Here is a 15,251-nt window from a genome sequence, read left to right on the forward strand (position 1 = left end):
TGTTCCACATATCAGAGGAATGTATAATTCAACAGCTGGTGAGGAAATTGCATAATGACTTGTCCTGGAATGGTTGGGCCACACAAAGAGTCAACTGAATGCTTACATGTGAAATGTTCCTCATTTAGATTACCTACAATAGTCCTCCAAAGCAACTGTTTAATACTCACTCTGTTTTTTAAAAAAAATCTCTTTAAGGACTCTATTCTCTCCTGCAGTCTCCCAGCTGAGAATCTGCAAAGCTGTAGGCCCCCAAACAATTTTTTTTAAAAAGTTTTAGATGGTAAGAACTGCAGAAATAAGATCACAAAAAGGAATAATGCAAGGAAAATGATTCCTTAAAAGCAACCTTCCAAGGGATCACTGTGTAACAACCTAAGGATACTACATGCCTCTCTTTCATCTTTTGTTTTCTTTCCCTTTGCAAATATATAAAACTTTACTTGTTCTGGGCGAGTAGTTTACAATGGCAGGACAACTTACAGGTAAGCATTCCATTGACTGTTCTCTAATATAGAGTCAACAAACAGCAACTGGAACTTACAAAAGCCAATTTGGAAAGAAATTTATGGAAGACACATCTTTCACAGCAAATATTCTTCCAGGCAGTAAAAACAATACTTCCCAAATACCACAAGGAATTATTTCAAAGCAGCCTGAAAGGTCTTGCTTCTACTGCAGAAAAGGAACTGAGCTTGCATTTCAACAGCACATATGCAGAAACCCAGATAGCTGTTCTGCAGGTTCATCTCAGGATATTCTGATCAATCAAATAATGACATTTTGCTTCCATAAAAAGTGGTAAGGATGCAGAACTCAGAACTCTTTAACACATGAGTATGAAGGACTTTCCCCACAGCAGACCAGATACTTTGAATCAGGCACATTAATCTCTACTATTCTAGACTTGCAACTATCATAATACTATGTATGCTTGTCTGCGTGTGCAAGTGTATACCCACCCTGCCTTGAATTACTTCCTTTCATCACATTATGTGGAACAGAAGATGCATCTTTCAATGAACTTTCTTTGCAATCATTGCTTGGGAAGGTACTAGAAAATACATTAGTGACCTCAGCCCAAGTTCAAAGAAGGATCTTCCTGCATGAAGCCTTTGACTTTCTTGATCTTAGTTTTCTTGTCTGGCCTGACCTGGATGATTAAGGGATAACCTGCACTGTTAGTGGACAATAACACTGCATAAGTGATAAAATTCAGATCCACTCCTACATAATGCATAATAGGAAGTAGAATCAACTGGCTGTTTTCCCTGTTGGCCAGGAATTGCACCTGTGACCATATTTGCTTTTCTCAATATATCTTAATGCAGAGGTGGTATCCCACTGAACAGGTCATCTAGACAAGGATATTTGCAAATAGCTTGCACAGCTGCAAATATCTGGATGTAGTAGAAAGTTTGGAAAGTAGTAGAAAGGGCAAGGCACAATAGTGATAATGACAAAATAAATACAGGTCACTCTAATCATTAGGTTCAGGTAGGGATTTTTTGGGCTCTAATTTAGGGACCATGTAGCTGCTGAGTGAATGCTCAGTTATACATGATAGTCTCTATATATGAAGCACCCTGAGACTTATAAATCTATTTAAATGCGTCAAGCTTAAAATGAGTTGGCTGAATGTATCCACATAAGGATTAGACAATGACCTCCTTTTTCTCAAGAAATAAAAATCCAATGCAAGAAACACAGATAGCCATCAGCCAAAGTTAAAGTATGCCACGCTACAGAAGCAGAAAATGACTGTGGTATTTTAGGAGGGGGTACAGTGCATCAAAAATGTGTCCTTTTGTACAAGTCTTCCTGAGAAGTGGGGCGTGACATGATTGCTTTGGAGTGGCACCAAAAATAACTTGGGGAACGTTTAAAAGCACTTTAGAGACTTGGGCCCAACAATGCTGTACAATTTTTAAAAATCCTAATATATTTTGTAAAGTTTGGGAATCAGAACACATACAAATCAGTATGGAAAATCCCCCTTCATGCAGCTTGGTTTAGAAGTACTGACTATACACTCACACACATGACATATTATATGTGACTGACCAATCTGAAAGTCAAACTTGCATAGTAGTAGTGGGAGGACAGACAAGGTGAATCAATTCAGATTTTACAAAAGGGCAGAATTCTGATACAAAAATAAAAGTATGTTAAGTCAATAGCTGTGGTATCCCACTACTTCATGTTTTGTGTTAATTAAGAACCTGTATTTGCTTCAAAACAGTTTTGCTAGCAACTCCTCACAGATTGGCTTTTACATTTAGAAATTTGCCACTGTCAAAACCTTACATCAATTAAGTTCTAACACTAGTAGCTAGTACTTAGTCTCTCCTAGATTTGTTTGCCAAATATTGCAAGCAACAGATGTTTGAAAATGCTGAGCAAACATTTTGCTACTCAAATAGTGCTCCCTCTCCAGGCACCAAATATCATGTTGCCAAGTAGAGTGAGATAACTTTTTCACTAAGGAGGAGTGACATAGATATACCAATTTATGACAATTTTATATATGTATTGTCTGATTTTAATTAAGAGGACAATATTTAAGAAACATGCATAGGCAGCATTCAGGATGAAGCCAAACCAGCAAGAGTAGAGGTAATAAGATAAATGAAAATAAGCACACACCCCTCCCCACACCTTTAAAATTTCACCAATGTTTCAGATTGCTACAACTTTAACAGTGTTTTGTATCAACACATAATATGATATACAGGACTGTGTGTGTATGGAGACCATGAGCTTTATTTTCAGTCACGTTGCTAGTCTTATGACAAAGAATGCTGCTGGTACGGGCTCCTTCAAGCCTTGGATGAATTGTCTACAAGTTCTTACAGTTTTCATGGTACACCAACAAGATGAACTAATTTGCCAGCTAACCTCTATTTTAATATTTAAATAAGAACAGAACAATAACTAGAAAAAGGTCAGTGCTTCAAGTGGCAATGGTGAAGCCACACCAAACCCAACAGTTTCCAAGATAAAGATGCAAAGATCTACACTTCAGCATCAGTAGTGCAATACAGTGGCCTTTCCTGAATAAAGGAGCAGAAGCTTACCCACAATAAAAGCTTTAAATAAGGTAGATTGTTGTCATTTATATATCAATTCTGCCTATTTGATATAAAATGTATTGGGAAAGCTTCAACTGACTTTTACAATCTACATTCAACTAAAGCTCCACATAAGCGTCATCAATGGAATGAACAATGGGAATGCATTCAATAGAAAAACACTTTCAAACAGAAAGTCAATTAAGTAGCTGAACATCTGTAATGTATATCAGACATAAAAAGAAAGATGGACCCTCTGATTACTTGCACTGTTTTTAATGGACCAAAAGGAATGTAAATTAGTCCATATCCATTTCTTCAGATGATTTAGTTTGCTGGCAACTGTCCTCTGATTTTGTGTCAGTACCACTTTGTCCATTCATTGGTCCATTGTGTTCATTACTAGATTTTGCTTGACCTTCAGACTGTGGTTCCACCTTGGGCTTGGGCTTGTAAATAATAGGGTTACATAAATTGTCCAGCTCCTAATGTTATTAAAATTAAGAAGAAAAATAAATTAATAGAGCAATGCAATGAAGAACAAAGAAACTATGGACATATAAAATTGGCACTGGGTAGTATTTAGAAGGTTAGCCAGGTATTTGCCTATGATTTGGTAGAATATGGTTCTGATATTAGGTAACTCAGTTTGAGCAACTTTTAAATAATGGAGATCTTATCTTTTCAGCAACTGGAATGCATCATTAAGTTGGAACACCCATGAAGTTAGAAAAGGCTGTTTTTAAGGATGCATAGACAACTGTTTATACAGAGGGACAGGTTCTATTATTTGGATGATGGCAATATCCATGTACAATTTTGTACATTTTTATCTAGAGCTGCCAAGTTCAAATACCAGAATACTGAGTTTTCACTACTAAGATACAGTAATGTAACACATATGCTTTTCTGATTGCTTTTTGCAAAAAATAAATAAAATAACTGCCATTACTACAATGTTAGAATATTCTGATTGCACCTATGGTTGATAGTCAGCCTCCTTCTAGTTCAAGTGAATAGGGTTTGGTCTATTTATGAACAATAACAACAACAACAAAAAGCAATCAAGAGTTTTGCATAGGGCTTATTAACAAGATGAGTATACAGATGTGTTTGCAGAAATACATGCCTTTGCAATTAATTCCTTGGATTCTTAATGTATCTGTGGTATTTTGTCATATTATATTAACTTAAAAGCAGGTTTTAAAAACATTTTAGCTCTCAAATGGGGTGGTGGTGACCTTCTACTTGAGTATATGACAGGCACCATAGAGGAATGGAAGCCTGCCACACCAAGAACGCAGCTGATTGCTAGGAGCCTCACCTTATACCCCCACATCTGCTGGATCACATATCAGCTGATCAGAGGCCACTACACTTCTCTGCAGCAGTGTGTCACCCAGAGTGGTCATAACACCTATCACCTGGGTCTCAGGGGCTTGAGCAGGCCCTAGGACTTGGCACACATAGGGAGAGCAGTGCCTCCTGCATTTCATGATATGCAGCAGTCTCTAAAATCTGGGAGGCAGGCAGGATCTCTGCATCCATGCCTTTGGGCTCAGTGAGAAGGCATGCAAACAGCAGTCTTCAATTCAGGGTCATCCATTTTTTCATTCAGCCTTGTACTAGCTGGGGAGAGGCATCTTATCTACAGGGGCTGTATTCTTTTGTAATGTAATGTAAAATTTTATTTATATCCCGCCCTCCCCCGCCGAAGCAGGCTTAGGGCGGTTTACACCATTTAAAATGAACAATACAATAATAAAACATTAAAATCACATTAAAACCAATCAGTAATTAAAACATTCCTAAACTAACAGTGGCGGTAAGTATTATTAATCTAGCCGTAAACATTAGTACAATCATTAGTAAACACCTGTCTGAAGAGGGCGGTCTTGCAGGCCCTGCGGAACTGGTCTAAGTTCCGCAGGGCCCGCACCTCCTCTGGGAGCTGGTTCCAGAGTTGTGGTGCTGCGGCGGAAAAGGCCCGAGTGCGGGTGCTTTGCAGTTTTACTTCTTTTGGCCCAGGGATATTCAGTCTGTTTTTGCCTACTGACCTCAGTGCTCTCTGGGGCTCATATAGGGAGAGACGGTCCCTCAGGTAGGTCGGTCCTTGGCCATATAGGGCTTTAAAGGTTATGACCAGCACTTTGTACTGGATCCGGTATACAATCGGCAGCCAGTGCAGTCCGCGCAGCCCCGGCCGTATATGCTCCCATCTTGGAAGACCAAGTAGCAGCCTGGCTGCCGCATTCTGCACTAGCTGCAGCTCCCGGGTCCGGTACAGAGGCAGCCCCATGTAGAGAGCGTTACAGTAGTCCAGTCTTGAGGTGACCGTCGCATGGATCACCATTGCTAGGTCCTGCCGCTCTAGGAAAGGGGCCAACTGCCTCGCCCGCCTCAGATGAAAGAAAGCTGACTTGGCAGTGGCTGTTATCTGGGCCTCCATTGATAATGAAGGCTCCAGTAAAACACCCAGGCTCTTTACCCGTTGCGCCGTCTTCAGTGGCGCCCCGTCAAAGGCCGGGAGAGATATTTCCTTCCCCAGAGTGCCACGACCCACGTGGAGAACCTCTGTCTTCATTTTCAGGCAAATATGATATTAGTTTTTCCTTCATGCAAGTATTTCAGGTATTTACCTTAGATTTTGCTATTATTTCTGCCACTTTTACAACAGGATCCTGTGTTAGACTCAGTCTGTTTTGTGCATTCATTTTTGAGTTCAGCCAATTCATGGCTTCATTGGTATATTTTTCCACTTTTTCCATATCAACAGGATCAATGTGCTCATATTTTTCATCCTGGGAAGGAAAAAAAAGATGTTATCAAGAACAAACTGGGGATTCTCTGATTCCCCCTTGGGGAGCATTCCATAAAAACCCAATCCTTATTGGGCCCTTGTGTTTGTTCCAAGCCTTGGCTCATCTAGTTATATTTTCCTGATTGCTGGCAACTGCTGGATGCACAAGCTTGGTCTCCAAATATCAGCTCCCCTCTTTCAAAAAAGGTTGTTACTAAAAATCACTGCCAAGTACATATATGCAGAAATCTGAAGCAGTACAATGAAAACTTGTCCTGTAAAATTCTAGTCTCACATTACTTAGGAATATGCAACATTGTTACCTTATTTTTAAATCCTTCTACAGCTTTCATAAGCAGCTGAAGTTTCTTTCCCAATTCATTTAAAGCTTTTGGCCTTTCTTCATGTTCCATATGTCTTTCATGAATAGGATCACCAAATTTCTACAATATAGCAAAGTTTATACATTTTAATAATGCAGAAACAGAACAGAAAATCTAGATAATAATAAAGTATAATGCCGAAGTGTGGGCAGAGTTTGGCTTGCTGCATAGCTTTCCCACCTTTGCCCTTCTGTTCCAGATGTAGTAAAATAGGCCCTAATGGCTGGGTGACCCCTAGGAACAGCACAGAGTGCTGGCATGAATACGCAGAGAGAGGGGAAAACTGGTAGCATCCCTCTTACTAGCCTCTATGCACAAACAGATATACCCAGTCACTTGCACAAGGACAAGGTTTTTTGGGAATAGTTTAGTAGAAAATAGTTAAATGGACCAGTGAGAGAGAAAAGATATATGAGGACCACATGCTGAGTGATAAAGACTTTTTCAGGCAGTCTCTTGGGATAGAATAAAAGGTCTGCGTAATGTACAAGAGATACTCTCTAGGGAGGGAATGTTGCTAAATATAGGACATAAAACCTTTATGTGAGACTCAATGCATAGTGTTCAAGGTTCTTTAGCTGGACTTTTAGTTTCTATGCTTTTAGTTCAAATGTACCAAATTCAGGAAAGATTTCTGTTCATAAGAACATTCTGTACGATATTGTAGAATGTCCAACTCTAAATAAGGAAGCCTGAAACCACTCTACAGGTACTGGTTAAATTTAATATGCACATGACCACCTGAATTTGCAGTTCCATTTGACAGTGATTTTTCTATTTTTAAAAGCCCAATCACCCTGTAGACTTTGACAAGGACTGTCCATTAAAGAATTACATTTATATGTATGCACATCTTACCTTCATTTCCTGAAGTTTTTCCACATATACATGTTTTGGCTGGTCTTCCCCATCTTCATAAAGCCAGTTCTCTGTATCTTCTAACATCAACGTTATCTTCCTTGAATCCTAGGAAAAATTAAGGAGTTCTACTAGTACATTAAGCCTTGCCCTTCTGATTTATCAAAAAATCTAAAGGGATTTAGGTTAGGAATACTGCCCCATAATTACAAACAGCAATATAAGATGATAATACTTTAAGAAAACATTGATTATAAGCAATTCTGAGTTTGACAACACGTCACAGAAAAAAAGTTAAGAGCGGTAGCAGAGACTCCAGCCCATCAAACAGTACTTAATAACAGCATTAATGCTGAGAGAAGGCCTGGGAATGGCAGCTTGTCCCATACCTTCTTGCTGAGGTCCAGAAACCAATGGTTTGAGAGAAATGTGCCCTCCCTGACATTGTTGCAGCAGGCATTGTAGTTAGAATGGTTAAGTTGCCATCAGATATTTTAACTGATCTATTTAGATAAACCTGTTATTTTTATGAATTATTATTTACTGTCTTACCATATGTTATGTGGTGCCCTGAGCCTGCTTGCAGAAGATCAACTGAATAAGACAAATAAATCAGGGGTGGCCAACGGTAGCTCTCCAGATTTTTTTTTGCCTACAACTCCCATCGGCCCCAGCCAGCATGGCCAATGGCTGGGGCTGATGGGAGCTGTAGGCAAAAACATCTGGAGAGCTACCGTTGGCCACCCCTGAAAGAAATATTTGTAATCTAAAACAAATTATTAATTGGCTAACTCCTAGTCACTAGCTTATTCTAAATATGACTTTCCAACCAAAAGCCAGCGTTGGGCCAATACACCACAAAACAGTCTCTCCTGCTCTGGCACTGAATCTCATTAGTTCTGACTACTTATACTTGGTTGCAATTCTAGGAGATTCTAAGATAAAATTATCTAGCAGCAACTCTGTAGCTGTTCTTTAAAGCCAGGCATATTCTTCAAGTGAATTCTGGACCAGTTCAACCATCGCATTGCTGCTATCACAGCTTTCAAAATTAAAGCACAAAATTAATCTAAAGAGATCAAATATCTTCATCACTCTGGAAAGGCCTAATGTACATCTCAGCCACAGATTCACTTTTAAAAAGCAGCAAGTTGACAGAAACTGTATTTGTCCTATTTCAACACAGTCCTATTTCAAGAAAGAATTATTGCTTAATTGGACTAATATATTTTCTATGTTAAATAGATGATAGCTCTTACATCTTCAGTAATGAATTTTTCATAGACACCACACAGCTTGTCCCTAAGATCATATACATATTCTTCAACAGCATTTTTGGCATCATTCTTCTCTTTCTCCAGCTTGTCTTGCATCACCATTTTCCCCTATAAAAATACCACAATTTTAGGATTAGTATGACATGTGGAAAGATGTTCACTTGTGATTAATCTCCCAAAACAAACCATTCCAACCTACAGAATCTGTTAACTTGAACCAGATATTCCATGGCCTCTAAACTACTTGCCAATAAAGTTGCTATTTTAGAGAGGCAAGAATAAACTACACATCATTCCAAGTATCCATAAGCTAATGTGTGATTAAACTGGGGAAATGTTCTTACCTCATTTTCAATGTAGCAGTTTATAAGGTCCTGTCCCAGCTGCCTGTACAGATTAGCTTGAATAGGCAGATCAATACTTTTGATCTTTGTCTTTGTTTTTCCAGATTGTGCTGTATAATCAAGCTTGTCTCCTGAAGCAGTCTATAAAACGACAGATACTTCAATGTTCCAATGCTGAGAACACTTTTAGCTCAATATACAGCAATGGATCAAGATGGGTAGTCATGTTAGTTTATCCGTAGCAGAAGATTCCAGTAGCACCTTAAAGATTCTCAAAGCCTTTGCAGGACATGAGCTTTTGTGAGTCACTGCTCACTTCACATATCTGAAGTGAGCAGTGACTCACAAAAGCCATACCCTGGCACAAACCAATGTAATGAAAAGCAATCTCACACATTTTCTGTGTAACTACAACTTGTGAAGTTTATAGCACTGATTTTGCCAGTAAATGTCTCTGCAATTTTAAGCACCCAGTGTGCTCTCTTCATGCCTCACAATTTCAATTTCTTGCTAGATGTAAAATGAAAGATTTTAAGAAGGACAGACCTGGTAATAAGTGCTATGGGCTTTCTGCATTATGCTCAAAGTCAAGCATATATGTTGGTTCAAACATGTTTGAAAAGGAAGTCTGCTCAGAAGAGCTTTAAATTAGTAGCCAAAGAGCCAGCACATCAGTTTCTACAGTTTCTTTGTGTGCCGTGCACTCAGCACACAGCTTATGGTCATTTATAGAAAATGCTGAGACCTCTAAACTTGTGCTTTAACTCAGAGGCATAGTCTTCTTGAACAGCTATAGATTTCCCCAAAAATGTGCACACAATTCTTAGCAATATCAAAAGTCAACCTATCCTATCCTAGTATTTTATGTGTTTAAGCCTCTTTATTTTATACTGACCTTTCCTTCAGCCCCCAAATGATCTGTTTCCTCATCAGCTGGATTGTGCTGCTCAGTTTGGTTTCTGTGATTGCCATCATCTTGATCAACCTGCATTTTAGCCTTAAAAAAGAAAAGAAAACAAACATTCAACTCCATGCTAAACCTGACAGTCAAGTTTCTTATTCTAGTCAAACTACAAGTGGTTTTTCAGAATCAGTCAAGATGAGCTACTGAAAAAATGAAAACACTATGTGAAACAGTTCTTCTCTTCTGTATTTGTTGCATCAAAATGTTCACTTTTTAGGAGACTTAAAACAGTATGAATCAGTTAAAATTTTCTTAAGCCACTTTTCTTCCAGAGTACAATTAAGAGAAAGAAAGGAAACTATAGATCAGCAATTCCCAAATGGTAGCTAAGTTATGGTACTCCCGAAATATTAAAAAAAATCATTCAAAAGGACAAAGTAGGTAGAACTAACTAACCTCACATGAAGGCAAAGTTTCTAAAAATTATGAGTTTAGCATACTTCTGTATTCCATTATTTTTAATTTTATGTAATACAAAGCCCTCCTCCTTCCTGCCCTATTTTAAATTGCTAGATCTATTTACTACAAATTTCAAAGTGGTTTATGATAGCTTTTAATTGTTAGCCACACTGGCAGCCCTGACTGAGCAAAAAGGGAGAATATAATTTTGGTAAATTAGGAACAATCTGATTTCTCCAAAACAGATAAGTCATATTACAGCAATCTTAAATACAATGAAGTCCAGGAAAACATTATGCCACAAGGACAGCCTTTCTCTAATTTAAGGCAAGTAAGAGCTGAGTAAAACAATGTGAATTAATCTCAACTACAGTGATAAGCAGAACAGTAGCAGCAGAACAGGAAGCCAGAAAGAACTGACAGCACAGCTGAGAGTGAGTCTCAAACTGCCAGCCTAACACCACAAGTGATCTAATAATGACACACTATCAGGAGAGCACAAAGAATGCGCAGCATTCATTCTGGTTATATAAAATGTCATTGCTTAGTTGGAAATTCAGCTAGACATTCTATATGGTTTTATTAGTTCTGAGTAGCCACAATGGCGTTAATGGTCTGATCATATAACGTAAGCAGTCAGTCAAGCACTGAACTAGAAGCAATTTTTGCTAAAAATGCTTGTCAAACTATCTCACAGAATACTCATTTAAAAGTCACCTTACATAAAATATTAAACTGCACAAAGACTAACTTAGCATTTGATTTTTGAAGTTCACAGCTACAGAGTCCTTAGATTTTCTCTTTCAGGATAGGTTACTTAATTCATCTCTTACTGCTTATACAGAAAAGGAACAAGTGGAAAGAAAAATACCATTGTGATATATGTTTAAAAAAACCTAATAATTCTATATGTATAACAAACCTCGTCCTCAGAGTCAAGGGGTTCATCCTCAATTATGAAAGGAAATTGCTGACAAGCATCATAGTAAAAACAGAAGATAATTAGTAGGTACTCCATTTGAAACAAAGCATTCTACATCAAGCAAAGTGTTATTTTCCCCTGTAATATTTCAAATACACACTCACTAGTGTGACTTGCTCATCTTATATAATAATCTATTTTAATAAATAGTTTAGTTAATATTTCTAAAGCAGATTTTTTCAAGCCATAGTCAACTTAAGGAAACAACATTGGAACTTATTTTGGGAAATTACAATTTCACCTAAATGGAGAGAAAATATGCAGAGTTTTTGTTTAGGTCATTCCTATTCCAATGAGCAACAATTATTTGAACATGGTAGTCAAAGAAACTCAGGTAAAAATTAAATCACTGGAAACTGCTTGTACAAGGTTAGATAAACAATCAGAATCACAAGCCTTGAGGAATGGAGGATAAGAAGGAAGAATTACTAAAAGGCAGACAGAAAAATTTAGTGCAGAGAAAAAAAGGGAACAAGGGAACATTAAGTACATGAAACAACAACAAACCAAAGACAACTTTCACAGCTCAACTGTAGGGTACTAAAACAAAAGGCTCAGATAATTACAACTGTAGGAATTATAGCTGTGCCCAGATTCACCGGGCACAGGGAGAGGAAGAGAAGCAAGACCAGAAAACTCCCTTGACTCAAGGCTCCCCTGTCAAGGTCACCATCCTTGGGCTTGAGGACATGTTGTGCCTCCTGGAGGACAAATGAGGGAGGGTTTGTGTCTTTTTCTGGACACCTAGGTGGTCCCAGAGGATGTAATATTTTAATCTTGTGTGTGTGCATATGAGTGAGTCCTACTGCACTGACAAATGATCAAATGTTAGTTTCAGTATTAGAGGAAGTTATTAAAATGTTCAGATTATATGCATCACAAATTCAGTGTCACAGTGCTTAATATAAATTGCAATAAATCTTTTTCCAGTTTCAAGAGAACTTTATAGATCACTTACCAGTTCGTCTTTGCTTTGGTTCTTGCAAGACAATTCTGTGTCCATGGGTACATCACTGGCATCACCCTCTATATTTTGCTTCTCTATTATGGATGCATTAGCCACATTGAAGATACCATGAACATTAACACGCACTTTAACTTTAACTTTGGAATTGTCGCCATCATGTTGGGGTCCAACATTCTGAATAACAAAGTGCCCTAAATAACAATAAACAAAACTGAGCAGGTGTTGGTTTGTAGGCATTACTAGTATAAAGTACACACAGACACACTAGTATAAAGCATGCACACAAAAAATGTGTATTCAGTTAGCTAGAGACTGTTCATGCTTTAATATGTGTTTATAGTAACTTAGGGATCAACAACTGGGTACAACTGAATTAACTCTGACAAATGCAGTTATGATTATATTTGTAGAAGTATATCTGATGACTGTAATCATGAAGCACAGTACTTCCACAAAGAATCTTTTCTTTTTCATCTTTTGATGGTCTGTATGTTCCCATTTTTCTTTGGAACTATCAAAAATTTAGACCACTGATGCCCTTTGAGATGGTTCAACAGCCTTTATCTCTAGTACACAGTGCATGAGTGACAAGAGAAGTTGATGTTTGACAGGACATTTGTTCTGTGATCCTTGAATGAATGTATTGAGCAGGAATTACTCTAGTTCCAACATGTAGCCTTCAATTATTGTTCACAGTACCCAACAGTTTGTGATTTACCGTTTCCACACTTCTGCAAAATGTTGGAGATGTATCATGCAAAGCTACCATTCTTTCCTGTTCTTTGGGACTGGGTGGAGGATCTACTGTAGAATGAAGAAGCCCTCGGCTTGCTGGGTTGCTTACATGGCTGCCACTTAAGTTCCTGAATGCTCTTGGTGAATAGGAATTCACAAAAGGAACATGTTTTATTACAGACCCTCTCCTCCTTTAAAGCAGGAAGGGCCTCTTCCCTCTCCTGGTGGAAACCAAGGATAAATCAAGAGTCTCCTCAAAGAGTTTGGAACATTTAAACAAAAAGTTTACCAATTAGGATTGTGAGTCAGGATTCACGTCCCAACAGTGCAACCATGTGTTTCTGCAAGGTGCTACACTAGGAGCACTGGTTCTTGCTGAAATCTGAATTAAGTTCAAGAAGGAATCTACTACAAAGCCTGCTGACAGTGCAATCTTATTTAATTAATCCTTTAGTTCTTTGGGTACACCACTGTTTGAAAAAGAGAGATTACTCAACAAGAAATAAACAGACCCAGAATTAGCCATCAAGACCTTGAGGGCAGATGCAGATGCCTTGAAATTTTCCACCAATACTACATCAAGGTTTTTATAACAGGGATTCCAAAGAAACCTGATTATACTGCAATGATAGTGCATGAACAAAGAGGTGTCACAAGGCATGTACCAGGCAACTTGAACTGGTTTGCAGACTAGGGATAAATTTGGAGATCAGCTGGTCATTAGATTCACCGTAGTTGGGGGATCCAATTCTGCCTTAACCAAGGCAAGAAAACTACACATTAAATGTGTCTTAAAGACAGGGAAGAAAGGAGGATACATGAGGAAAAGTGACTGAAGAGATCAATTCTGGAATGAATTACACTGTCTATGGTTCTTAAATATTCAAACATTTAGAACAATGGCCTCCTTTTTGCCATTAGTAAATTCTGTTCAACATTGCACTTTAAAGTTAAGGCAACTTTTTACCTATTCTTGTATCAGGATAAGGAACATCATGTGGATGGGTGTAAAATGCTTCCAGCTCAAAAGGTTCCTTCTTGTGGAAAGTAATAACTTTTGAGAACGGAGCAGCATGGTTTTTGCTGAAGACTTCACATTCACTACATGAAGAAAGGGAGTTGACAAATATCTCAAGATACAGACAATTAAAATCACAAATTGTGAACAACAGCAAGTTATGAACAATCATACTATGAAAAACAGAAGAACCGAGCACTTGCCCAGTTAAATCCTGTGAATGCCCTGTGAATTGTTAGAGTCCGAAAATTACAGGCTGAACCTTAGCTTTGATTATAATGGATGCATTCAGATTTAAAGACCTGCCTCTGTGGTGCTTTTATAACTTTCATTTCAAAGCTCTTACCCAGTTCCTTCCTCATAAGATGACTGCCATCTCAGAGTGATTGAGTACGGAACAACATCTGTGATGGAAAATTCTCGTACTTTAAATGCTGGTGAAAGAATTGCACACTAGAAAAGAGATCAAATATTGTTACATGATTAACAGATTTTTCCCCCTTATGCCTTGATCCTCATGTGAAAAATGAAGTCAATGACAATTTAATATCAAATACTTAACTTATATTGACAAAACTTTGATTTTATATTAAGCACACTTTGCTATAGTGGACCAAGAAAGTCATATCTACATACAAAATACACAGAAGAAAGAAAGGTAACTTGCTCTGTCTACCCCTCACCCCCACAAGAAATATGGCACTGTTTCAAAAAAAAAGAAAGAAAGAACCCACCAATATCAACTTTGCTTTTTGGAATTTTTGGCCAAAGAACTGTTTTAAAAATGTAAACTACAATTAATGGATAGCATAATACTATTATAATACTAGGTAGAAAAACCTACCTGTAATGCACAACCCCTTGCCACAGCTTCATCTGCATTTAATGTAGTACTTATATCTTTGCTGAAGAATTTACAAATCTGCTCCTTCACTGCTGGGATTCGAGTTGCTCCCCCTACTATTTCTATACTGTATATATCATCACGCTGCAGTTCTAGAAGAGAAAGACAATTTGACAGGATAGTGGAAGAAGCCAGCATCAGAAACTTGGGGAGAGGGAGCAGAGTCTGAGGCAGGTCAGCTACAGGCACATGGATTTGTTACCAAAATGGTTGTAATAAGGAGCAATAGTTGATAGTAATCCAGTTTCCCTATCCCTCTTGATTGGTAAAGAAAGCAGGCTGAAGGCTACTGCTGTTCCTCTTCTGTTACCAGAACACTTGCTTCATTCTCGTTTTCTAGCAGCACAGATAAAAGAATAGCAGCAGCTTTCGCTACTTCATCTAAAGCAGGGACAACTGAAGGTTCCTTGTTATGCTATACAAGCAGCCATGAATGGTTGCTGAAGATCAGCAATAATAAAACCCTTATTTCATGGGCTTACTTATACAGTCACTGTAAAAATCCTCTCTCAGTGCACAGCTAGGTGCAAAATGTAACAACAACAACAA

The 15,251-nt window shown here is 38.1% G+C and overlaps 1 protein-coding gene across 1 annotated transcript in view; it reads right to left on the reverse strand.

Moving 5' to 3' along the window:
• Window positions 1–2,519: 2,519 nt before the first annotated feature.
• The window catches only part of HSPA4L (heat shock protein family A (Hsp70) member 4 like), a 40,004-nt gene continuing 27,272 nt past the window's right edge, over window positions 2,520–15,251 (reverse strand). Inside the window, exons 9-19 of the mRNA XM_060246809.1 lie at window positions 14,643–14,794; window positions 14,145–14,251; window positions 13,748–13,881; window positions 12,037–12,236; window positions 9,629–9,730; window positions 8,734–8,874; window positions 8,372–8,497; window positions 7,113–7,220; window positions 6,195–6,314; window positions 5,711–5,872; window positions 2,520–3,556 (exon numbers count right to left, since the gene is read on the reverse strand). Coding sequence (XP_060102792.1) covers window positions 3,371–3,556; window positions 5,711–5,872; window positions 6,195–6,314; window positions 7,113–7,220; window positions 8,372–8,497; window positions 8,734–8,874; window positions 9,629–9,730; window positions 12,037–12,236; window positions 13,748–13,881; window positions 14,145–14,251; window positions 14,643–14,794 — 1,538 coding nt within the window. The 3' untranslated portion in view covers window positions 2,520–3,370. The remainder of the gene's footprint in view (window positions 3,557–5,710; window positions 5,873–6,194; window positions 6,315–7,112; window positions 7,221–8,371; window positions 8,498–8,733; window positions 8,875–9,628; window positions 9,731–12,036; window positions 12,237–13,747; window positions 13,882–14,144; window positions 14,252–14,642; window positions 14,795–15,251) is intronic.

The sequence above is a fragment of the Heteronotia binoei genome, chromosome 9, assembly GCF_032191835.1.
Source record: "Heteronotia binoei isolate CCM8104 ecotype False Entrance Well chromosome 9, APGP_CSIRO_Hbin_v1, whole genome shotgun sequence".
Classification (NCBI taxonomy): Eukaryota; Metazoa; Chordata; class Lepidosauria; order Squamata; family Gekkonidae; genus Heteronotia; species Heteronotia binoei.